Source organism: Triticum urartu, chromosome 5A (genome assembly GCF_056163025.1).
Source record: "Triticum urartu cultivar PI428250 chromosome 5A, HENAU_Tu73, whole genome shotgun sequence".
Taxonomy (NCBI): domain Eukaryota; kingdom Viridiplantae; phylum Streptophyta; class Magnoliopsida; order Poales; family Poaceae; genus Triticum; species Triticum urartu.
This window is the reverse complement of record NC_141877.1, coordinates 353,738,267-353,760,353: the sequence shown is the minus strand read 5'-3', so window position 1 is coordinate 353,760,353 and position 22,087 is coordinate 353,738,267. Positions and strand designations below refer to the sequence as shown.

Here is a 22,087-nt window from a genome sequence, read left to right as displayed (position 1 = left end):
ATTTGACTTTGAGTGCATCCCACAAGTTTTTGGCAACCTGCATATGAATATATGTGTCAACCAACTTGTCTTCTATCACACTCACAACTGCTCCCACAAAGATTGTGGTTGCCTTCCTAAATGCCTTCTCCTGTTCAGGAGCAATCGTTTCTGTGGGGGGGCACACCACCAACCCAGAACACGTTCATCACTGTGAGCCACAAAGTGGTCCTAGTCTGTCAACGCTTAAAATGCCAATCGTTTCTGTGGGGGGCATACCACCAACCCAGAACATGTTCATCGCTGTGAGCCACAAGGTGGTCCTAGTCTGTCAACGCTTAAAATGCGTCCCGGTAAACTTTTCCGGTTTCAGAGTAGCGGCAAAGCCTTGAATCGAAAAGTGACTAAAATAAGATTTTTGAAAATATTAACACTTTTTAGATTAGGCTAATCCACGAGTAAACAGTAAGCATGGCATTATGCATCTCATAGAGATACCTAAGCATACTAGCACGTGGCCTTCTTCTTAGCGGCGGCGGCGTCGACCATGGTCATTCCCGCAACCCGCCCACCCGTGCGCGCGTGTCGTGTCGTGTCGTGTCAAGGCGGGTGGCGGAGGAGGAGAAGCGCGCGTGTACCACTCATCTTCTCAAGCTCCCAATAACAAGTGAAAGAGCAACCCTTATAAAAGGGTCTCAACTCTCCTCAACCAGCAAGGTGGGACTAAACTTCCCACCACTTGCCATATCATTCATGGGCCTCAAGATTAACCCGGAATCATTGTTCATATGGGTCTAAAGCCCATCTATGATTCAACATTTTGTTGGGCTAGAAACACATCTCATTTAACTAATTTGGTACCCCTAAAAAACTAATTTTGTAATTCGGTTAAAACAAAAATAGTTTTGCAAAAAATTAGATACTGGATAACACAGAATGCACGTGCATTTATTTTGCTCGATTCCATGTATGTTTTTTTCCACCATAACACTACCTTGCCAAGTGAAGTGGGAAATGGCGTAAGACATCATTTCCGGAATATTAGCATTTGACCATATAAATATAGCAATGTCAGTTTATGGGTAATGTCATTCAGGTTTGCTGAGTTCGAAAAGGAGATGAAAGAGAAACTCACGAAGAATAAAGGGTAAAATACAAGGGTGACACTAAGTAAGGCTCCGGCAGAATTTTTTTTCTAAGGAATACAACAATCTCAAATGTTATTCACTGGTGGTCTTTGTGAACTCCCTGGCGGGTTTTTCAGAAGCAGTTGATGATCGTGAGTGGTTGTCCAAGATGCTCTGTGAAGATCCTAAACTACCGCAAAAGATGCTACTGTAGCACAAATGTGCAGGCCAGACTGCTACTGTAGCACAAATTTTGTAGATAAACCATGCTCGATGATTCATGGATCAGTTAGCTGTCCATGGTCGGGTAGTAGGCGTAGGTGGCGATGCCGCAGTTGGCGCCGTTCCCGCGCGAGAGGCGCATGTAGCCCGCCTCGCCCCATCCCGTCCCCCACTGGTTCTTCACTACCCAGTACTCCTGCCCGCTGCCGTCCGCCCCGTAGCCCACCACCGTCACGGCGTGGTTCAGCCTCTGCCCGCACGACGAGCTACCGGAGTACACGCCGCTCATGTAGTGCCGGAAGTCAGGGTCCGATGCCTCCACGCCCACGGCCACCGGCTGGCTGGCCGCGAGCTCCTGCAACGCGCCCTCGTCGCCGTACAGGGTCGCCCACCGCGGCGCGCCGACGGAGGCGACCGAGTTTGGCATGACGCCGCCGCTGCGGCACGCGCCCTGCTGGCCGTTGTACGCGTAGGCTGCCTCCGGCTGCAGGCCGCCGCTCGCGGCGACGTAGCGCAGCGCGGCGTTGATGTCGCCGGCGTTGCAGGTGTTGGCGCCGCCCGTGCAGTCGAGCACCTGCTGCTCCGACATGGAGATGAGGTCGCCGGTGGCGATCTTCACGAGCCCCTCCGTCGCCGCCACCGCCGCGAACGACCAGCAACTCCCTGTACGCACGCAGCGTGCGCGCTTAAACATTTGTATTCGTTTGCGAACTTCGGCGTATGTATGCATGCATGCAGAATTTACCGCAGGAGAGCTGGTTCTTGACTTGGGTGACGGCACCCTGGGCCCTCCAGTCCATGCTGTCCGGCGTGTCCTGGAACTGGCCAGCGGCAGCCTTGGACATGTTCACCGCTGCCACCGGCGCCTTGTCCGCGCCGCGCTGGTGACGGTAGCCGAGGTGCATCTCGAGGAACTCGTCGTCGGTGAGGTCGGAGAACTGGTTGAGCCCGAGCGTGTACGTCCGGTCGCCCGCCCGGTTGACAGCGTCGACGTGCCGCGCGTTGGCCGCGAACACCTCCTGCCGGCTCAGTTTCTCTTCAGCGTCCGCGTACGCGCGCGCGAACTCGGCCATCCACAGCTCGTGCCTGGCGGCCACGGTGTGCACCCCTCGCGCCGCGGCGACGTCGGCGACGACAGCGGCGGCCACGAGCGCGAGCGCGAGCAGTGCGCCCTTGAGGCGGCGCGAGCTGTGAATCGGCGCCATTAGTGAGTTTGCTTATGCTCAGGTCTTGTTGCGATGGGTTCGGGAGCGAGCTAAGCACGTAGCAAGCATGCCGCCCGCGATTCTATTTGTACGCGCGCGAATGGCACGCAAGATGGGGCATCCGGGCGAGCGGATTCCATGCATTTCGTTGCCGATAACGGTCGCCGCGCGCATACAGCAGCACCATTACTGTAGATGGAGTTCTTTTCTGGAGCTACTGTAGATTGAATTGATGCGGGGCCGAGGGTAATTCTTCTTTTCTAAAAGAAATACTGTAGATGAAGTGCGTTCAAGAGCCGTAGTCCAACGTATTGATAGCGAGTCCATGACTGCATGGATGTTCCTATCCAGCGGCTGCTCTCTTCTCTCCGTATATTCTTGAATTCTTCTTCTTCCTCCTCTTCTTCTTCTTCTTCTTCCAAGAACTTGTGCGGCACACGGCAGAGCGCTCTGCCCACTCACTATGATGGACGCACAGAGCTGGAGAAGTTGATGTCTGATCGAAATGGGATCGGCCTCCACTTTGGCTTGCTTGTTTGTCCATTTTTCTTTGTGGAACTGGCGCGGATTGCCTCGTAGCGTACTACTCCAGGAAAATAGAAACAGCCTAATTTCGTAGAATAGAGTACACGATACTGTTTAGCTAGATGGTACCTGCGTGATTGATGTGAGAATTAGTTGCAATGTATCCTAGTGAGATTCTATTGTATGCAATATGAATATTTATATATTAATAACACAAGTGAACTATGCATTGCGATGGTGATGGCTGGAGGTGACTCGGGACATGGATGCTGGGGCGGCGGCCCCGGATGATGGTCTATATGGTGGCTTTCTGGCAGGCTCCATGGTGGCAGTGGTGGCTACGCTTCTCGGTCGCTTGGGTGGCGAGGGGTATCGCGGAGGGTGGTTCTCACGCTCTTTCAATTGCCCAGATCTGAATCTGGAGGCCATTTCGCGTCGTGACTGTTCTGGGTGCCCGTGGTGGCACGGGTGAGCTGCCGAGCGAAAGCTCCGTGCTTTGGCACCGGCGACGACGACATCCACGGGTGCCGTTATCTTCTTAAATACGTCGTTGCGATTCTCCTCTCCGTGCCAAAGTCTCCGGGTGAAAACCGTTATCCACCTCGGGCGCGGCAGCGGCGGTGCTTGCGTTCCCCTCTTGAGGGTGTTGTCGTGGAGGCTCGGTGTCCTAGTTCGTGTCATGGCGTTGTAATCGGGTAGTCCTGTGCTAGTTTGTCGACAGCATAGTCGCGTGCGTTTATGTTGGCCTGTTAGGGATCTGCTGTCTCAAGGACTACCTCACCATACTGTATCGTTCGATCGTGTAACCTTGGTGTTATTGCTTTATATATAAAGCAGGGCGAGAGCCTGTTTCGAGATAACACAAGTGAACTTAAAAATACATATGATTATTTTATATAGTTGTAAAATAATGTATGATTTATAAACATCTTTTAGCCCATCAACGCCAATACCGCTCCCACTGTCGCAGCCGCGGGCGTCCATCGCCCGTATACCGCTGGCGCGGCATCACCCTTATCAGTGGTGGCATCATCGGAATCTTCGTCGTCAGCCTCCTTCTTGTGTTGGAAATATGCCCTAGAGGCAATAATAAATTAGTTATTATTATATTTCCTTGTTCATGATAATCGTTTATTATCCATGCTAGAATTGTATTGATAGGAAACTCAGATACATGTGTGGATACATAGACAACACCATGTCCCTAGTAAGCCTCTAGTTGACTAGCTCGTTGATCAATAGATGGTTACGGTTTCCTGATCCATGGACACTGGATGTCGTTGATAACGGGATCACATCATTAGGAGAATGATGTGATGGACAAGACCCAATCCTAAGCCTAGCACAAAGATCGTGTAGTTCGTATGCTAAAGCTTTTCTAATGTCAACTATCATTTCCTTAGACCATGAGATTGTGCAACTCCCGGATACCGTAGGAGTGCTTTGGGTGTGCCAAACGTCACAACGTAACTGGGTGGCTATAAAGGTACACTACAGGTATCTCCGAAAGTGTCTGTTGGGTTGGCACGAATCGAGACTGGGATTTGTCACTCCGTGTAAACGGAGAGGTATCTCTGGGCCCACTCGGTAGGACATCATCATAATGTGCACAATGTGACCAAGGGGTTGATCACGGGATGATGTGTTACAGAATGAGTAAAAGAGACTTGCCGGTAACGAGATTGAACAAGGTATCGGGATACCGACGATCGAATCTCGGGCAAGTACAATACCGCTAGACAAAGGGAATTGTATACGGGATTGATCGAATCCTCGACATCGTGGTTCATCCGATGAGATCATCGTGGAACATGTGGGAACCAACATGGGTATCCAGATCCCGCTGTTGGTTATTGACCGGAGAACGTCTCGGTCATGTCTGCATGGTTCCCGAACCCGTAGGGTCTACACACTTAAGGTTCGATGACGCTGGGTTATAAAGGAAGTTTGTATGTGGTTACCGAATGTTGTTCGGAGTCCCGGATGAGATCCCGGACGTCACGAGGAGTTCCGGAATGGTCCGGAGATAAAGATTTATATATGGGAAGTCTTGTTTTGGTCACCGGAAAAGTTTCGGGTTTTATCGATAACGTACCGGGACCACCGGAAGGGTCCCGGGGGTCCACCAAGTGGGGCCACCAGCCCCGGAGGCTTGCATGGGCCAAGAGTGGTAAGGGACCAGCCCCTGAGTGGGCTGGTGTGCCTCCCACAAGGCCCAAGGCGCGGCTAGGAGGAGAAGGGGGAAACCCTAGGCACAGATAGGCCTAAGGCCCACCCTAGGGCGCGCCCCCCTCTCCCCCTCTTGGCCGCCCCCCTCCATCTAGGGCTGCCGCCCCTCTAGGGGTGGGAACCCTAGAGGGGGCGCACCCTCCTCCCCTCCTCCTATAAATAGTTGAGGTTTGGGGCTGCCCAACACAAGACGATTTGATCTCTCCCTGGCGCAGCCCTACCTCTCTCCTCCTCGTCTCTTGCGGTGCTTGGCGAAGCCCTGCTAGAGTACCACGCTCCTCCACCACCACCACGCCGTTGTGCTGCTGCTGGATGGAGTCTTCCTCAACCTCTCCCTCTCTCCTTGCTGGATCAAGGCATGGGAGACGTCACCGGGCTGTACGTGTGTTGAACGCGGAGGTGCCTTCCGTTCGGCACTAGGATCTCCGGTGATTTGGATCACGACGAGTACGACTCCTTCAACCCGTTCTCTTGAACGCTTCCGCATAGCGATCTACAAGGGTATGTAGATGCACTCTCCTTCCCCTCGCTGCTGGTTTCTCCATAGATAGATCTTGGTGACACGTAGGAAAATTTTGAATTTCTGCTACGTTCCCCAACAGTGGCATCATGAGCTAGGTCTATGCGTAGTTTCTATGCACGAGTAGAACACAAAGTAGTTGTGGGCGTTGATTTTGTTCAATATGCTTGCCGTTACTAGTCCAATCTTGATTCGGCGGCATCGTGGGATGAAGCGGCCCGGACCGACCTTACACGTACTCTTACGTGAGACTGGTTCCACCGACTGACATGCACTAGTTGCATAAGGTGGCTAGCGGGTGTCTGTCTCTCCCACTTTAGTCGGATCGGATTCGATGAAAAGGGTCCTTATGAAGGGTAAATAGCAATTGGCATATCACGTTGTGGTTTTTGCATAGGTAAGAAACGTTCTTGCTAGAAACCCATAGCAGCCACGTAAAACATGCAAACAACAATTAGAGGACGTCTAACTTGTTTTTGCAGGGTATGCTATGTGATGTGATATGGCCAAAAGGATGTGATGTATGATATATGTGATGTATGAGATTGATCATGTTCTTGTAATAGGAATCACGACTTGCATGTCGATGAGTATGACAACCGGCAGGAGCCATAGGAGTTGTCTTTATTTATTGTATGACCTGTGTGTCATTGAACAACGCCATGTAATTACTTTACTTTATTGCTAACCGGTAGCCATAGTAGTAGAAGTAATAGTTGGCGAGAAACTTCATGGAGACACGATGATGGAGATCATGATGATGGAGATCATGGTGTCATGCCGGTGACAAGATGATCATGGAGCCCCAAGATGGAGATCAAAAGAGCTATATGATATTGGCCATATCATGTCACTATTATTTGATTGCATGTGATATTTATCATGTTTATGCATCTTGTTTACTTAGAACGACGGTAGTAAATAAGATGATCCCTCATAATAATTTCAAGAAAGTGTTCCCCCTAACTGTGCACCGTTGCGACAGTTCGTTGTTTCAAAGCACCACGTGATGATCGGGTGTGATAGATTCTAACGTTCACATACAACGGGTGTAAGACAGATTTACACACGCGAAACACTTAGGTTGACTTGACGAGCCTAGCATGTACAGACATGGCCTCGGAACACAAGAGACCGAAAGGTCGAGCATGAGTCGTATGGTAGATACGATCAACATGAAGATGTTCACCGATGTTGACTAGTCCGTCTCACGTGATGATCGGACACGGCCTAGTTGACTCGGATCATGTAATCACTTAGATGACTAGAGGGATGTCTATCTGAGTGGGAGTTCATAAGATGAACTTAATTATCCTGAACATAGTCAAAAGGTCTTCGCAAATTATGTCGTAGCTCGCGCTTCAGTTCTACTGTTTAGATATGTTCCTAGAGAAAATTTAGTTGAAAGTTGATAGTAGCAATTATGCGGACTAGGTCCGTAAACTGAGGATTGTCCTCATTGCTTCATAGAAGGCTTGTGTCCTTAATGCACCGCTCAGTGTGCTGAACCTCGAACGTCGTCTGTGGATGTTGCGAACATCTGACATACACATTTTGATAACTACGTGATAGTTCAGTTAAACGGTTTAGAGTTGAGGCACCGAAGACGTTTTGAAACGTCGCAAAACATATGAGATGTTTCGAGGGCTGAAATTGGGATTTCAGGCTCGTGCCCACGTCAAGAGGTATGAGACCTCCGACGATTTTCTTAGCCTGCAAACTAAGGAGAAAAGCTCAATTGTTGAGCTTGTGCTCAGATTGTCTGAGTACAACAATCATTTGAATCGAGTGGGAGTTGATCTTCCAGATGAGATAGTGATGTTTCTCCGAAGTCATTACCACCAAGCTGCTAGAGCTTCGTGATGAACTATAATGTATCGGGGACATATATGATGATCCTTGAGATATTCGCGATGTTTGACACCACAAAAGTAGAAATCAAGAAGGAGCATCAATTGTTGATGGTTGGTGAAACCACTAGTTTCAAGAAGGGCAAGGGCAAGAAGGGATACTTCATGAAACGGCAAATCAGCTGCTGCTCTAGTGAAGAAACCCAAAGTTGAACCCAAACCCGAGACTAAGTGCTTCTGTAATAAGGGGAACAGCCACTGGAGCAGAATTACCCTAGATACTTGGTAGATGAGAAGGCTGGCAAGGTCGGTAGAAGTATACTGGATATACATTATGTTAATGTGTACTTTACTAGTACTCCTAGTAGCACCAGGGTATTAGATACCTGTTCGGTTGCTAAGTGTTAGTAACTCGAAATAAAAGCTACGGAATAAACGGAGACTAGCTAAAGGTGAGATGACGATATGTGTTGGAAGTATTTCCAAGGTTGATCAAATATCGTACGCTCCCTCTACCATCAAGATTTGTGTTTGCGTTGAGCATAGACATGATTGGATTATGTCTATCGCAATACGGTTATTCATTTAAGGAGAATAATGGTTACTCTGTTTATTTGAATAATACCTTCAATGGTCTTGCACCTAAAATGAATGGTTTATTGAATCTCGATCGTAGTGATACACATGTTCATGCCAAAAGATAGTAATGATAGTACCACCTACTTGTGGCACTGCCACGTAAGTCATATCGGTATAAAACGCATGAAGAAGCTCCATGTTGATGGATCTTTGGGCTCACTCGTTTTTTAAAAGGTTTGAGACATGCGAACCATGTCTATTGGTGTATATGCATGAAGAAACTCCATGCAAATGGACCGCTTGGATTCACTTGATTTTGAATCACTTGAGACATGCAAATCATACCACATGGGCAAGATGACTGAAAGCCTCGTTTTCAGTAAAATGGAACTAGAAAACAACTTGTTGGAAGTAATACATTTTGATGTGTGCAGTCCAATGAGTGCTGAGGCATGTAGTGGATATCGTTATGTTCTTACTTCACAGATGATTTGAGTAGATGTTGAGTATATTTACTTGATGAATCACGAGTCTGAATTATTGAAAGGTTCAAATAATTTCAGGGTGAAGTTGAAAGATCGTCGTGACAAGAGGATAAAAGATCTATGATATGATCATAGAGATGAATATCTGAATTACGAGTTTGGCACAGAATTAAGACATTGTGGAAATTGTTTCACAACTAATACAGCCTGGAATACCATAGTGTGATGGTTTGTCCGAACATCATAACAGCACCCTATTGGATATGATGCATACCATGATGTCTCTTATCGAATTACCACAATAGTTTATGGGTTAGGCATTAGAGACAACCACATTCACTTTAAAAAGGGCACCACGTAATTCCGATGAGATGACACCGTATGAACTATGGTTTAGAGAAACCTAAGTTGTCATTTCTTAAAAGTTTGGGGCTGCAACGCTTATGTGAAAAAGGTTTCAAGCTGATAAGCTCGAACCCAAAGCGGATAAATGCATCTGCATAGGACACCCAAAACAGTTGGGTATACCTCCTGTCTCAGATCCGAAAGCAATAAGGGATTGTTTCTAGAATCGGGTCCTTTCTCGAGAAAAAGTTTCTCTCGAAGAATCGAGTGGGAGGATGGTGGAGACTTGATGGGGTTATTGAACCGTCACTTCAACTAGTGTATAGCAGGGCACAAAGAGTTGTACCTGTGGCACCTACACCAATTGAAGTGGAAGCTTATGATATTGATCATGAGACTTCGGATCAAGTCACTCCCAAACCTCGTAGGATGACAAGGATGCGTACTACTTCAGAGTGGTACGTAATCCTGTCTTGGAAGTCATGTTGCTAGACAACAATGTACCTACGAGCTATGGAGAAGCAATGGTGGGCCCGGATTCCGATAAATGGCTCGAGGCCATATAATCCGAGAGAGGATCCATATATGAAAACAAAGTGTAGACTTTGGAAGAACTACTTGATGGTCGTAAGGCTGTTAGGTACATATGGATTTTAAAAGGAAGACGGACAATGATGGTAAGTATCACCATTAAGAAAGCTTGACTTGTCGTTAAGATGTTTTCCGACAAGTTCAAGGAGTTGACTACGATGAGACTTTCTCACTCGTAGCGATGCTAAGAGTCTGTTGGAATTATATTAGCGATTACTGCATTATTTATGAAATCTTGCAGATAGGATGTCAAAACATTGTTTCCTCGATGTTTTTTCTTGAGGAAAGGTTGTCTGTGATACAACCGGAAGGTTTTGTTAATCCTGAAAGATGCTAATAAGTATGCAAAGCTCCAGCAATCCTTCTAAGGACTGGAGTAAGCATCTCGGAGTTGGAATGTACGCTTTGATGAGATGATCAAAGATTTTGGGTTTATACAAAGTTTATGAGAAACTTGTATTTCCAAAGAAGTGAGTGGGAGCACTATAGAATTTCCGATGAGTATGTGTTGTTAACATGTTGTTGATCGGAAATGATGTAGAATTTCTAGAAAGCATGCAGAGTTATTTGAAAAGTGTTTTTCCATGGAAAGCCTGGATTAAGCTACTTGAACGTTGAGCATCAAGATCTATAAGGATAGATCAAAACGCTTAATGGTACTTTCAAATGAGCGCGTACCTTGACATGATCTTGAAGGTGTTCAAGATGGATCAGTCAAAGAAGGAGTACTTGCCTGAGTTGTAAGGTATGAAGTTAAGACTTAAAGCTCGACCACAGTAGAAGAAAGAGAAAGGACAAATGTCGTCCCCTATGCTTTTGTCATAGGCTCTATACGGTATGCCATGCTGAGTACCGCACCTGATGTGTGCCTTGCCACATGTCTGGCAAGAGGGTACAAAAGTGATCCAGGAGTGGATCACTAGACAGCGGTCAAATTGTCCTTGGAGTAATAAGGACATGTTTCTCAATTATGGAGGTGATAAAGAGTTCGGCGTAAAGGGTTACATCGATGCAAGCTTTAACACCTATCCGAATGACTGAGTAGCAAACCGGATACGTATAGTGGAGCAACCATTTGGAATAGCTCCAAGTGGAGCGTGGAAGCAGCATTTATAATATGACCTAGAGATTTGCAAAGTACATACGGATCTGATTGTTGCAGACCCGTTGACTAAAACCTCTCTCACAAGCAAAACATGATCAAACCTCAGAACTCATTGAGCCTTAATCACATGATGATGTGAACTAGTTTAGTGACACTAGTAAACTCTTTGGATGTTGGTCACATGGCGATGTGACCTGTGAGTGTTAATCACATGGCGATGTGAACTAGATTATTGACTCTAGTGCAAGTGGGAGACTGTTGGAAATATGCCCTAGAGGCAATAATAAATTAGTTATTATTATATTTCCTTGTTCATGATAATCGTTTATTATCCATGCTAGAATTGTATTGATAGGAAACTCAGATACATGTGTGGATACATAGACAACACCATGTGCCTAGTAAGCCTCTAGTTGACTAGCTCGTTGATCAATAGATGGTTACGGTTTCCTGATCCATGGACACTGGATGTCGTTGATAACGGGATCACATCATTAGGAGAATGATGTGATGGACAAGACCCAATCCTAAGCCTAGCACAAAGATCGTGTAGTTCGTATGCTAAAGCTTTTCTAATGTCAACTATCATTTCCTTAGACCATGAGATTGTGCAACTCCCGGATACCGTAGGAGTGCTTTGGGTGTGCCAAACGTCACAACGTAACTGGGTGGCTATAAAGGTACACTACAGGTATCTCCGAAAGTGTCTGTTGGGTTGGCACGAATCGAGACTGGGATTTGTCACTCCGTGTAAACGGAGAGGTATCTCTGGGCCCACTCGGTAGGACATCATCATAATGTGCACAATGTGACCAAGGGGTTGATCACGGGATGATGTGTTACAGAATGAGTAAAAGAGACTTGCCGGTAACGAGATTGAACAAGGTATCGGGATACCGACGATCGAATCTCGGGCAAGTACAATACCGCTAGACAAAGGGAATTGTATACGGGATTGATCGAATCCTCGACATCGTGGTTCATCCGATGAGATCATCGTGGAACATGTGGGAACCAACATGGGTATCCAGATCCCGCTGTTGGTTATTGACCGGAGAACGTCTCGGTCATGTCTGCATGGTTCCCGAACCCGTAGGGTCTACACACTTAAGGTTCGATGACGCTGGGTTATAAAGGAAGTTTGTATGTGGTTACCGAATGTTGTTCGGAGTCCCGGATGAGATCCCGGACGTCACGAGGAGTTCCGGAATGGTCCGGAGATAAAGATTTATATATGGGAAGTCTTGTTTTGGTCACCGGAAAAGTTTCGGGTTTTATCGATAACGTACCGGGACCACCGGAAGGGTCCCGGGGGTCCACCAAGTGGGGCCACCAGCCCCGGAGGCTTGCATGGGCCAAGAGTGGTAAGGGACCAGCCCCTGAGTGGGCTGGTGTGCCTCCCACAAGGCCCAAGGCGCGGCTAGGAGGAGAAGGGGGAAACCCTAGGCACAGATAGGCCTAAGGCCCACCCTAGGGCGCGCCCCCCTCTCCCCCTCTTGGCCGCCCCCCTCCATCTAGGGCTGCCGCCCCTCTAGGGGTGGGAACCCTAGAGGGGGCGCACCCTCCTCCCCTCCTCCTATAAATAGTTGAGGTTTGGGGCTGCCCAACACAAGACGATTTGATCTCTCCCTGGCGCAGCCCTACCTCTCTCCTCCTCGTCTCTTGCGGTGCTTGGCGAAGCCCTGCTAGAGTACCACGCTCCTCCACCACCACCACGCCGTTGTGCTGCTGCTGGATGGAGTCTTCCTCAACCTCTCCCTCTCTCCTTGCTGGATCAAGGCATGGGAGACGTCACCGGGCTGTACGTGTGTTGAATGCGGAGGTGCCGTCCGTTTGGCACTAGGATCTCCGGTGATTTGGATCATGACGAGTATGACTCCTTCAACCCGTTCTCTTGAACGCTTCCGCATAGCGATCTACAAGGGTATGTAGATGCACTCTCCTTCCCCTCGTTGCTGGTTTCTCCATAGATAGATCTTGGTGACACGTAGGAAAATTTTGAATTTCTGCTACGTTCCCCAACATCTTGCCCTTCTTTGATGGGGCAGGCGTTGGCGCCTGGACGGCCTTGAACAGCTCCTTTGGCTGCAAGAACTTGGAGACGCCGTAGACGGCGAGCGGCCCGCCCTCGCCAACGGTGGCGGTGATGGTGGAGGTGACGACCTTGGTCACGAGGGTCACGAGGTTCCCATCGCCAAGATCTGCTGGATTTTGCTCCATTACTGGTGGCCCATACAGGTCCTGCTAGGCGATCGTTGCGACGCAATGGGAGTTGAGATCAACGAGCAAATCAGTTGGGGTACGACCTTTGTGCAAGGATAGATCTTCATCCTTGGCAGTGTTACCCTCGTCGCAAACTCGAACGGCCACCTCAGCGAGATCAAGTATGTGACTCCTGGCCAAGTCGTTAGGATTAGCAATGTGGAGCGCACCACAAATCCCTGTGAAGAGCCGAACTTCGCGATCTTGGTAAAAACACCAACTCAAGGAGCAGCATGAGACACACTTCCGGAGTCTAGCGTCTGATTGGTCTCTGGAACCTCTCTCCTTCATCCCGGTGTCAGATTGGTCCATAATGGCACGCATGAATTCGGGATCGATGTCAGATTGGATCTAGAAACCGCTTATTTAAGATCAAAAAGAGCGTGAGAAACCCCTTCAGGGCCAGATGCCGGATTGGTTTTCCGAAGCACCCAGTGCTGGATTTCCCGATCTTGATTTATGACCAAATCCAAGAGTCCTCGAGAAAGGCCGATTTCCTCAGCCCACCCACCACCCACTTGGTCACTACCATCGGATACCGCTGACAAGACCAAAGAGAAAGAAGAGGAGATTGACATCTTCACTTGTGGTTACTTCTATCCTTTACTTTCTTTGTGCAAGTTTTTATTATTGTGTTTACTCTTAGGCTTGTACTTCTTATTGAGCTTGTCATATAGATTGTCCACCTAGTTGCGTATCTAGACAAGCTACTTTCTTGTTGTACTTCCTCCGTTTTTTTAGTCTACATATAAGATTTGGTCAAAGTCAAACTTTCTTAACTTTGACTAAGTTTATAGAAAAAAATATTAAGATTCACAATATGAAATCAATATTGTTAGATACATCATGAAATGAACTTTCATACCATATAGCCTTAGTACTGTAAATGTTAATATTTTTTCTATAAAGTTGGTCAAACTTTATAAAGTTTGACTTTGACTAGATCTTATATGCAGACTAAAAAGAAACAGAGGGAGTAAACTGAAAATTTATTAAGGAGCTTTAATTTGTTGGCCACCTACCCCCCCCCCCCCCCCTCTAGTTGCTCATACCGATTATTTGAACCTTGTTACGGGTACTATGACGCACCGCAGAGAGATATTGCTTCTTAGGGCGGGTGAGATGAGTCTTTTGAGATACCAAAGAGTTAAAACATGACTCTCTGGTACCCTATCCTCCCTAGGATTAAGGTCCTCACATAAATCTTGGATTACAGGAATTAAAAATCTATAGGGACCACCATCTTCCAGAGGTGTTACAGCGCCGGTCTTTTGTAACATAACACAAGCCGTATCAGTCTCCGGTTTAACAACTCATTGATCGGAATGGCCACCTCATGCCCATTAGAGCCCATGGAAACACCTAGTCTGGAAGCCTTGTCCCAATACCCATACCGGAAAACGAATGAACTGAATGTTTTATTAAAGATGATAGATGCAGAGGTCTCAACGTTCATGCTGCAAACCATCAGCATCTTGATGTGCATGAGGCCTTGCACTCGAATCGGCGCCTTCCGGAGTTAGGGTTGGAATGCCTCTAAAGGCAGCCACATTGTCAATAGAAAGGCGAGAGACCATGGGCATAGACCGTTGCAGCGTCACACACAATGCCTCAGAGGTCGCATGGTCAGTGCATCCACCAAACGAGATCACCAGCGCCCTAGGGGTAGAAGGACTTAGGGCATGTAAAAAAGAAGAGATGATCGCTTGCACAACATGGGTATATCGCAATAGAAGGGTACCATACATGAAAACATTCCAGCTGTATTAATTACAAGGCAAATAATTACATCATACTAGCAATCAACAAGACTCCAAAAAGAAACTACACATCGCACCTCTAAGCTAGTTTCTTGAATTTTGTAGATGTTTGAAGGAAACCAGCCGCCGACTTATTTTGTTTCTACCACCACTAACAAGTGATAGAGATTTTCCCGCAGAAAAAGGAAGATTAAAAATACCAAAGGGAAAACAAATATATAGGGGTAATAATTAAATTTGAACATGCATAAAACAGCCGGCGGCTTTTACGTACTCTTTTAGGCCATCAACAATGCCAATACTGCTCCCGCCGTCGCAGCCGCGGTGGCCCATCGCCCGTATACCGCTGGCGCGGCATCACCCTTGTCAGTGGTGGCATCATCGGAATCTTCGTCGTCAGACGAGTCGTCGTCGTCGCCAGCCTCCTTCTTGCCCTTCTTTGACGGGGCGGGCGTTGGCGCCTGGGCGACCTTGAACAGCTCCTTTGGCTTCAAGAACTTGGAGACGGCGTAGACGGCGAGCGGCTCGCTGTCGCCGACGGTGGCGGTGACGGTGGAGGTGACGACCTTGGTGACGAGGGTGACCTTCTCGTCGTCGTTCTGGACGTCATAGCTGTAGTCCTTCTTGACCTCGCTGGTGGTGGCGAGCGTGGAGACCATGCCGTTGTTGGACTTGAGCAGCTGCAGCGAGAAGTAGTCCGGCACGCCGTGGTAGAGCAGGATGGCCGTCTTGGCCTTGGCCGTGAGGTTCTTGTACTTGGGCATGAAGGCGGCGACGGCGGCGTCGACGGGGCAGAAGAGGGTGAGGCCGTTGTCCTTGGTGTCGTTGAGCGTGCGGAAGACGTCGGCGTTGCCGGAGATGAGCCCTGCGAAGGACTTGCAGTGCTTCTTGGAGAGGAGCTCGATGAGGTCGACGGGCGCCGGCGGCGGGACGGGCGCCTCGGCCTCGGAGGAGGAGAGCACGGAGGCGATCTCGAGCACGGAGATGTCGTAGGGGATCTCCTTGATGGACTTGACGTAGCGGGAAGGCTTGACGGTGTCGTCGGCATCCTGGCTGACGAACTCCACCTTGCCGCCCTTGTGGGACGTGATGTTCACGTACCCCGACATGCCCGACGCCGTCCCCGTCGACTGAAAGCATCGAGCGCGTTAGCAAATCAAAATTATACATTTCGCGATACTTTGTTTACATGTAATCTACGTGTTTATTTAATGAGTATACTCTTGTTTAATCTAGCCAACTAATGAGGATAAATCATACTATGTCCCATAACCGTTCCTCTGTTATGTGTACATGATTGGACAATGTAGGCCCAGAAGTCAATCAATCCTGTAGGTATGGAAGATAGGAAATTAGTATATGTATGCTAAAGGAAACAGCAACTGGGCTGAATGGAATTCCAAGCCTACCGTGCCAAACATCTCCGTGGGCGAATTAGTACGACAGCAGTACCACTGTCTGCTTTAGTGACTTGGCAACCAACGGCCCGATCATCATCGTGGAATTTTGTGGCCAAAGAATCAACAACTTGGGTTGAAAATGTGATACTCAATTGATACCATGGCTGGCTATGCCAAGGAGCACATTTTCAGTGGCTTGTATCTATAGCTTTTGCGAACTACATGAACACCACTACTATTAGTAGCATCGGTTTTTTTTTAATTTTTTTTTTGAGAACATCGGTTTAGATAATACGTAGAGCAGATGGGCGGTTGAAATACATATTTTGTAGGAGTATTTGTTTGTATTTAAATTGGTTTTGTTTTTTCATGTGACAAATTGTGTTGGTTTTCTCAGTTTGTTAGTATCTTGCATAATTTATGCCATATGGCATGTTTATATCTAAATCAGTTTAGATCTACTTATATCAGTCCATGTCATATAATCAAGATTTCCCCCATCTCTGCATGTATCTTAAGTATGGTGTTCACTCTCAGTGAAATTTCAGTCATTGTGGGTAAGTACTGAAATAGTTTATGTTCCGGTCATAATATTCCAGCCATTATGGTAGTACAAACAAATTAAAAATCAAAGAATTTTTAAAAATTCAAAATATTTTATTGGATTGCAATCGAATTGAAGTGCTAATCTCGTTCCGTTTGGCCGAAAATGGAAACTGTATTCGCTGGTTTCGGCTATGGCAAAAATACTTACGAAACGAAAATTCAAACTACTTTCAACACAGAGAAATCGGATGGCTAAGGGTGTTGACTTAGACAGTGGCGGAGCTTCGGACACATCTTAGGAGGGGCAAATGGGCTGGGGGGGGGGGGGGGGAGGGGGGCAACTAACATCAGGTTTAGGCTAGATTTCTATGAATCTATGGGAAATTTACTCATGATAATATGAAAAAATCTCCTAGGCAGGGGGGGGGGGGGGGGGGGGCGATGGCCCAGGTTGATCTCCACTAAGCTCCGCCACTGGACTTAGATATCAAAAAATCTCTTTTGACTTGGATCTTGCAAAATGGTGATAATTTCTGGATGTGTTAGAACCATCGATCGAGATAGCTATATATTGTGCACAGTTGGCATGTGTGCAACTAAACTGTAATAACCAAAATCTATATGTATACATGTATACAATTGTGTCGTGTGCATACCTGGAACATGGATGCGGAGGCGGTGGCGCCGCGCGAGAGCTGCTTGAGCTTCTTGTTGCCGTAGTAGTCGACGAGGACGTGCAGGGAAAGGATGTGGCGGACGGTCGGCAGCGTGTAGTGGTCCAGCGCCGCCATGGCCGAGTTGTCCAGGGCCAGCACGGTGATGGTCTGGCGCCGGTTGATGTCGGACGCGAGCCGCGTCTTGCTCAGCATCGCGTTGAACTTGGAGAACTCCGGGTGCGCCGCCAGGATCTTGGTGATGTTGTAGCTCTTGGCCGCCGCCGGGGAGGCCAGCAGCACCGCCGCCATTGCTCCGACGGCGAAGGCCAGGAGGATGGACTGCCGGCTCCTGGCCATTGCCAAGGACACAACAGTATCCACACGCAGAGAGAAAGAGAGGCCGGGGAGAGAGAAGAGGAGAGATGTGAGCGAGAGAGGTGAGGAAGGGTGTGTGTGTGTTGGTGTGTATATGTATTGGCGGGAGAGGGGAGGAGGTGTGTACTACGTAGCTGCGGGAGCCGGGAACGACGGGGTATTTCGCTCACCAGCCGGTCCGGTGGGCTGTCGTTGTCCCTCTTCTCAACTGGATTTCTTCTGTTCTTTGTTTTGTGTTGTGCAAGCCTCTTCTTCTTACCATTTGTTTGTGGCGCCATTGATCGGGATCGTTGGAACGGCAAGCTCGACGTTTGTTGGGGGAGCGCCAAACCGACAACGTTCGTGATCGGCCATTGGGCACCAAGTTCTTCTAGCCGTTGGAAGAAAGTGACGGACGCTGACGGCGACGTTTTGTAGCCGTGTCTCGAGACCTCTGTTTGGCTTATTATTATTATTAGGCAAATCGAGTATTTCTTCCCTCGACCTTGTCTGCTTCCCTAGGATGCCGAAAATGGGAACAGTTTGCGTACATGAAAATATATGGTAGGAAGCTAAAAACACATTTAAGCACAGCAACATAGCGCATACTTGGACATTGGGTTAATTCGATAAATGCCACTGCAACTAGTTATGCATAAATTTTGAGGGAATGAGGTGAACGGAGGGAGGAAGGAGAGCAAGGAGGAATACAAGGGGTTTTGGTCTTAAATTCTATGTAATGGCATCTACTGTATAAGAGTATTGCAAAGTTGGAGTGGCATTTTTCTAGACTGAAAAGTCGTAATGGCATTTATCCAAATCAACATAACTAGGCCGATGCCCGCGGACTCCACATGAGATGCATTGGAAAAGTTTACTGTTTTTCAAGGCGTGCAAAGAAGAAGCGGAATGTGTCATGCAGGTCCTAGAACGATTCCAGGCTGGATCCGGCCAACTCCTCAGTAACAATAAGTGCTCTCTGTTGTTCAGTGAGATTTGTTCAGTTGAGACACAAAAGGACATCAAGAATGCTCTTCAGATTTCATCCTCTACCTTCGAGAGTAAATATCTGGGACTCCCAACTCCCGAGGGGCGGATGAAGGACTCGATGTTTCAACCGATCATGGAGAGATTCGTGAAGAGATGCTCGGACTGGGCGGAGAGGTATATGTCTCACGCAGCTAAAGATACACTTGTCAAATCTGTGCTGCAGGCCCTACCGACGTACTGTATGGGAGTGTTCAAAATGAGTCAAGATTTTTGTGACAAGTATGAGCGTTTAATCCGAGACTTCTGGTGGGGTGATGGTAATGGACATAGGAAAGTACATTGGATGTCTTGGGAGCAAATGACCAAGCCCAAGAGAGGGGGTGGCATTGGGTTCAGGGATATGAAGCTCTTCAACCAGGCCCTTCTAGCTAGACAAGCCTGGAGGCTACTGCAGAGACCAGACAGTCTATGCGCTCGAGTCCTAAAATCTAAGTATTACCCTCATGGTAAGTTAATGGATACAGTCTTTGCCTCGGAGGCGTCACTGGTCTGGCGAGGGATTGAACATGGACTGGATCTTCTTAAGGCCGGCCTTGTCTAGAGAATAGGAGACGGAAGGAGTGTCACCATCCAGAGAGATAACTGGATCCCTCGTCAAGAGGGTCTCAAACCTGCCATGTTCATACGATGGTCCAGGTTAAGATGGGTGAATCAACTCATGTTACCCGACGGCAGTGGTTGGAATGAACAGCTGATCCACTAACTGTTTTACCGTTTTGATGCGGAGGCTATCTGTGAGATTAAGTTCCCAGCCTCCGGGGCAGAGGACACCCTAGCGTGGCACTATGAGAAATCAGGCATATTCTCTGTCAGGAGTGCGTACAAGTTGGCTGTAGCACCACTGGCGGATCCAGGAATGGAGCAAGCCCCGGGCCCAAAAAAAAATTTTGCGAGAGAAAAACTTAACCTCCATCAAACTATAGCTACCTCAAATATGTCTCAATTGTATCAATAATTTCGAATTTAAACTCAATGCTTAAAGATACACCAAAAATAGATAAAAAATGACAAAAACTACGAACAGTACATGCAGTAAAAAGAGTACCAAATCAATGACTTTAGTCCTCTCGGCCCCTTGATTCCCTGCTAAAACTCCGGGTATAGACACTTCTGTTGCGGCCATGGATGAAAATCAGAGGCAAAAACGTCCGGTGGTTGCGGCAAATGGCTCGATTTCAGGGGCACACCCGGTCGGAGGGATGGACGTGCATGGGGTGGATCCCAAGGCATGCAGCGAGAGCCGGTGGCGTAACCCGAGTGGAGGAACAGTGAAATTAAATACTGATGCGGCCTTCCACGTGGTTAGCGGCCATTCCCATTGTAACGCCTGGATAATCATGCTACAGTAATCTCACGTTAATGGTGCTACGTCATCTCGGTCACTGTAGTTAATCTCGGGCTAATTCAAAACCATTTCAAAATTCAATTCAAATTAATGTTAACAACAAAAGTTTTCAAAAATTAAGACAAAAATGTTCGGTGGTTGCCGAATATTACAAGGGTAATTATAGAGTAGCAAACATGTTTTTAGAAAATGCCTAAATGATTTAAAATGAAATAAAACAGAAAGAAAATAAATAAAAGAAAGAAAATACAAAAGGGAAAAGCAAACATAAAACAAAAAAAGAGGAACCCCCTGGGCCGTGGCCCAACTGGGCCAAACCACCAGCCCAGCAGGCCACCCACCCCCCACTCCTTATCCACTACACAACCCCCACCCACTCCACCGACACCCCACAACCCCCCCCCCCAAATATCTCCTCCCCCTCCTCTCTCCCGGTCTGGATCGGGATCGAGAGGAGGCCACCACCGCCTGGAACCGCTCGACGCCGCCCGAACCGCCCGTCGCCGTTGACCACCGCCGCCCGGAGCGCTTCCTCGCCGGCCTGCCTCCCCTCTGGCGCACGTCTCCGACCTCCCCCTCGAGCCCTGCTGCCACGGACCTTGCGGACCCCTGTGAGGCCTCGCCCCTCTCCCTCGCTCGCTCACCGCGTCGTGCCCGCGCCGTCCGCGCTCTCGCACGCACCGCGCCCGCCGCGGCCCCTGCTGGTTGCGCCCGGGCCGCGCTCGACCTCGCCTCGCGCCGCGACCCCCCCCCCCCCCCCCGTGTCGCTGCTCCCCGCACGCCCTCGTCCCGACCGTGCCTCGCCTTCTCTGCACAACGCGCCCGCCGGAGCTAGCCCGTGCTCCCCGCGCCCATCACCGCGCCCTTCCCATCGTCCGCTCGCGCACGTCGCCGGCCGCGACCACGCGCCGCCTTGGACCTGCTGCTGCTCCTTCGCGCTTGCCCACAGCCGCCATCGCCGCTCCTGCCGCTGCTCAAGCCCGCCTGGCCACGGACGCCCCACGCCGCCCACGCCTACTGTCGCCCGAGGCCGCGCCCGGCTCCCCTCGTCCCCGCCGTGGCCATGCCTTGGCCGTCCCCTGCCGCTGCTCTCCCTCCGCCCCTGCTGCCGACAGCTGGATGCCGCCGCGCCGCTCCCTCCCCACCCCGTGGTGGTCCGGCCGCACCCCTCCACGGCCCCGGCGTCCTCCTCCGGTGGCCGCCCGCTTCGCCACGGCCCCGCCCTGCCGTGGCCTCGCCGACACCCGCGCCTGCAAACTGCCCCGGGCCTCCTCGCCCCGGCGATCTGGGCGAACGCCCAGTAGGGCGCTGCAACGCCCGACCCGCCCCGTAACCCGCTACGGCCCCTGTGCCACTGACAATAGGGGCCCACCCCTGGAACGTTTAAAAAAATGAATGAATGAGTAATAAAAAATAATAATAATAATAATAATAATAAACTAATTGATTAATTAAATACTTAATTAAAGAAATAATTAACTTAATTAATTTGGATTAATTAAACTAATTAAATTGTTAATTAATTAATTAATTAATCAGTCAATGACAGTGGGGCCCACCCATAATTAATTCTAATTAGATTAATTAAATTTGGAATAATTAACATGTGTCTTTGACCAGTGGGACCCACTGGTCAGGTTGACCAGTCAACCCCCGTTGACTGCTGATGTCAGCATGACATCATGCTAATGTCATGAATCCATTTTTGAATTAATTTAAATAATTAATTAAATTCTAGAAATTAATAAAATGTTTAGAAAATCATATCTTTTAATCCGTAACTCGGATTAAATTATTTTCAACATGAAAGTTGCTCAGAACGACGAGACGAACCCGGATACGCAGCCCGTTCGTCCGTCACGCATCCCTGGCATAGCGAACACGCAACTTTCCCCCTCCGGCTCCTCTGCCCGAAAACACGAAACACCGGGGATAATTTCCCGGAAGTTCCC

At 48.6% G+C, this 22,087-nt stretch overlaps 2 protein-coding genes across 2 annotated transcripts; both read right to left on the bottom strand.

The window, feature by feature from the left end:
* Positions 1-1,395: 1,395 nt before the first annotated feature.
* Positions 1,396-2,545, bottom strand: LOC125555973 (fruit bromelain-like). Its single transcript, XM_087522769.1, has 2 exons — positions 2,074-2,545; positions 1,396-1,991 (listed from the first exon to the last, which is right to left on the bottom strand). Exons 1-2 carry the CDS (start codon positions 2,531-2,533, stop codon positions 1,396-1,398), a joined length of 1,056 nt encoding a protein of 351 aa, XP_087378895.1. The 5' UTR covers positions 2,534-2,545.
* A 12,222-nt stretch (positions 2,546-14,767) lies between these two features.
* LOC125508894 (fasciclin-like arabinogalactan protein 2) lies at positions 14,768-17,854 on the bottom strand. Its single transcript, XM_048673691.2, has 2 exons — positions 17,387-17,854; positions 14,768-15,914 (listed from the first exon to the last, which is right to left on the bottom strand). Exons 1-2 carry the CDS (start codon positions 17,741-17,743, stop codon positions 15,063-15,065), a joined length of 1,209 nt encoding a protein of 402 aa, XP_048529648.2. The 5' UTR covers positions 17,744-17,854; the 3' UTR covers positions 14,768-15,062.
* Between the last annotated feature and the right edge of the window lie 4,233 nt (positions 17,855-22,087).